The 3,204-nt window shown below is 35.6% G+C and overlaps 1 protein-coding gene across 1 annotated transcript; it reads left to right on the top strand.

The window, feature by feature from the left end:
- Nucleotides 1-377: 377 nt before the first annotated feature.
- Nucleotides 378-2,372, top strand: LOC110778247 (zinc finger BED domain-containing protein RICESLEEPER 2-like). Its single transcript, XM_056831218.1, has one exon. It carries the CDS (start codon nt 378-380, stop codon nt 2,370-2,372), a length of 1,995 nt encoding a protein of 664 aa, XP_056687196.1.
- Nucleotides 2,373-3,204: the final 832 nt, after the last annotated feature.

The following is a 3,204-nucleotide window of genomic DNA, read 5'->3' as shown; positions in this document are numbered from 1 at the left end:
ATAGCATTATAAATTGAGTTGTTATTGCGTTAGAGTTTGCAGTCAATATGACTCATACAAAGTTAGAGTTGGCGTAGGAATTGGTTTCTGATATTTGTATACTATAAATATTTGGGATAATCAATAATAAGAGATACACTTTTGAGTTAATTTGATAGAAACCCAGTTTAGATTCCTCATCCAGAGCATCTTCTTATATCAAGAATCCTTTTTATAAAAAGAATTAGTATAAAGGCTATACATTACATACAAATATGTTTAGAAAAACTTGTGATAAGTTTGTTTGTTTCTAGAAATTTCAGACTTTATGATGTTGAAAGTGTACATTTGTATTTTCAGTGGTTAATACATGTATTTTTGTCGAATTTCAGAGTATTATGGAGGGTACTAGTGCACCAACTTCGTCGACAAGGCCGTTAGAAGATGGGTATAGTGAATATTCGGCCCCACAACAACGTAAAAGGAAGAAAAAGTCGATGGTATGGCGTGAAATGAAGGAAGGAAATAACGATAAAGGTGAAAATGTTGCTATTTGTGTTCATTGTAAGCAAATATTAGTTGCCACCTCTAATAGTGGAACTTCACATTTAAAACGGCATTTATTAGAGAGTTGTCCATGTAGGCCAGAAGGACTTGCACTTGGGGAAGGGGGTTCTAATATGGAAGAGGAAAAAGAGTTTGTTTTTGATCCAAAAAAATTAAGAAAAAATATTTTACTTTATGTTGTAGAAGGAGCTCATCCTTTCTCAACCATAGAGGAAAAAGGGTTTATAAGAATGATGTCTAGTGCTACTCCTTTCTTTAAGCCGCTTAGTAGGACAACTCTTACAAGAGATCTTTTTTCCTTGTATTATTCCGAGAGGGAAAAACTAAAAAGTATGCTAATGAATGTGCCCGGTCGGATTTGTTTAACTACGGATAATTGGAAGTCATCCCACACATGGCAACATTATATTTGCATTACAATTCATTTTGTAGACAATGATTGGAAATTACACAAACGCATTCTTAGGTTTAGGGCTTTGGTACCCCCTTATGATGGAGTAAGCATTTCAGAAGAAATATTTTTGTTTCTAAGTCAATGGAAGCTAGAAAACAAAGTACTTAGTGTTACCGTTGATAATGCTACATATAATGATGCTATGATTGCACACTTGAAGAACCGTCTTGTGTCAAAGGGGTTGTTAGTGAGTAATGGATGTATGTTTCATATTCGATGTTGTGCTCACATCATTAATTTGATTGTTCAATCCGGATTGGAGCTTATTGAAGGCATTTTGGATGATATTAGGAAGTTGGTGAGATTAGTTACAAGATCTTCTTATAGAAGTAAGGATTTTTATGACACCGCCAAAAAGAAATTTAATTTGGTGAAAAGAAAACTCCATTTAGATATGAAAATTCGTTGGAATTCAACTTTTTCTATGCTTGATAATGTGTTGTATTATAGGGAAGTGTTTGTTTATTTGGGGTCCGTGAACAATTATTTCAAATCTTTTGTGCCTACGGATTTTGAATGGAGTAAATTGGTTGTTGTTCACAAACTTTTAAACATCTTTTATGACGTAACATGTATGTTTTCGGCTTCTAAGACTCCTACTTCTAATTTATACTTTAAGGGTGCTTGGATGGTTCATCGTCACTTGTTGGATACTTCTAAATCTACCGATGTGTTGTTGGTTGAGATGGTAGAGCCAATGATAAGCAAATTTGATAAATATTGGTCCGAGTATAATGTTTATTTATCTTGTGCGGCTATTCTTGATCCAAGATTTAAAGTTAAGATGGTTGAATATTGCTTGGACAAATTATTTGGGACGGATTTGGCTATGGAAAAGGTGGAAGTGGTGTTGAGCACATTAAGGTCTTTGTATAATGATTATAAGTTGCAATCATCAACCTCACCTATTATTGTTCCCTCTCCTCTTAGTAGTGAATTTGGACATCATAATTTATTTGATGATTATCATAGTTATAATCCAAAAAGTACTATGAGCCAAGTTGGAAAGTCACAACTTGAAGTTTATTTAGAAGAGGAGCCTCTTGATATGAATTTGGAATTGGATGTGTTAGAGTATTGGCATCAAAATGCAATAAGGTTTCCGGAGCTCTCAAAAGTGGCTAGGGATTTACTAACTATTCCGGTTAGTACGGTAGCTTCGGAGTCGGCTTTTAGCATTGGAGGGAAGACTATTTCCCCAAATCGTAGCTCATTAAATCCAAAAATCGTGCAAGCATTAGTGTGTGTTCAGGATTGGGGGAGTGATGAAAATGGCATTGCATTAGACTTGGATAATGAAAATGAAGAGGATGATGAAGAAATAATTGAAAATGATGAAGACAACGAGAGTGATACTTTCTTTCCCTTATAGGTAATTTGTCCTATTACTCTTACATTTATTAATGAACTCGTTTTTTTTTTTTTTGCTATGTTTCTTATTGTGTTGTTGGTTGTTTTTTGTCCTATTGTTTTTCTTGTGGTCTACAGGTGGTGGTCTGTTGGTAAGCAGACTTGTTTCTATGCTTCTGTTTTGAGTTTGATGTCACAAGATTGTAGATTTCTTTCTGGATATTCGACTATTCATCCTGAGCTCGTGTTCGTGTACTTACTGCAAAATTTTGAAGTTTTCCTACAAGAACGTACACTGAGATATAACAAGACACATTTGTTAGCAACAAGTCCTCAGAATTGTAGTTTCTTAGCCTCAAAGGCTTGTGTGGAATCTAATTGAATTTTAATATTCTGAACTGTATAAATCTATTTTGTTAACCACCTTATGGTGCTGAATTTTTCATATGGTGCTGAATTTTTCTTGTGTCACAAAAAGTTCTGTTAGGAAAATGCTTCAGCTTTCATAATACTACTGCTAGTGTGTTTGATGAGAATACTACAGCTTTCAGAATGCTGTAAAATGGCCAGCCCGTTAAAGCGCATATAAAGCCTGGCCCGGCCCGGCCCAGAAAAATTGTAAACTAGACCAGGCCCGGCCCGGCCCTAGCCCGGCCCTAGCCCGGCCCGTTGAACAGGTCTACTTTCAAGTAATAGAACGTCATAGCTCTCGTTCGTCAAAATACCTAAGTACCTTTCCGGTTGAGATCTATATCTTTGCGATCTACGCGGGGTAACATTTCTAGATTGACCATGATTCTCACCAGATTCTTCTAAAGATCTCTGAGTTTTATCCTGAATGTCATCTTGAGCAT

The sequence above is a fragment of the Spinacia oleracea genome, chromosome 1, assembly GCF_020520425.1.
Source record: "Spinacia oleracea cultivar Varoflay chromosome 1, BTI_SOV_V1, whole genome shotgun sequence".
In the NCBI taxonomy this organism is placed as follows: domain Eukaryota; kingdom Viridiplantae; phylum Streptophyta; class Magnoliopsida; order Caryophyllales; family Amaranthaceae; genus Spinacia; species Spinacia oleracea.
Note: the sequence above shows the minus strand (reverse complement) of the source record. Positions and strands in the feature narration are given on the sequence as shown.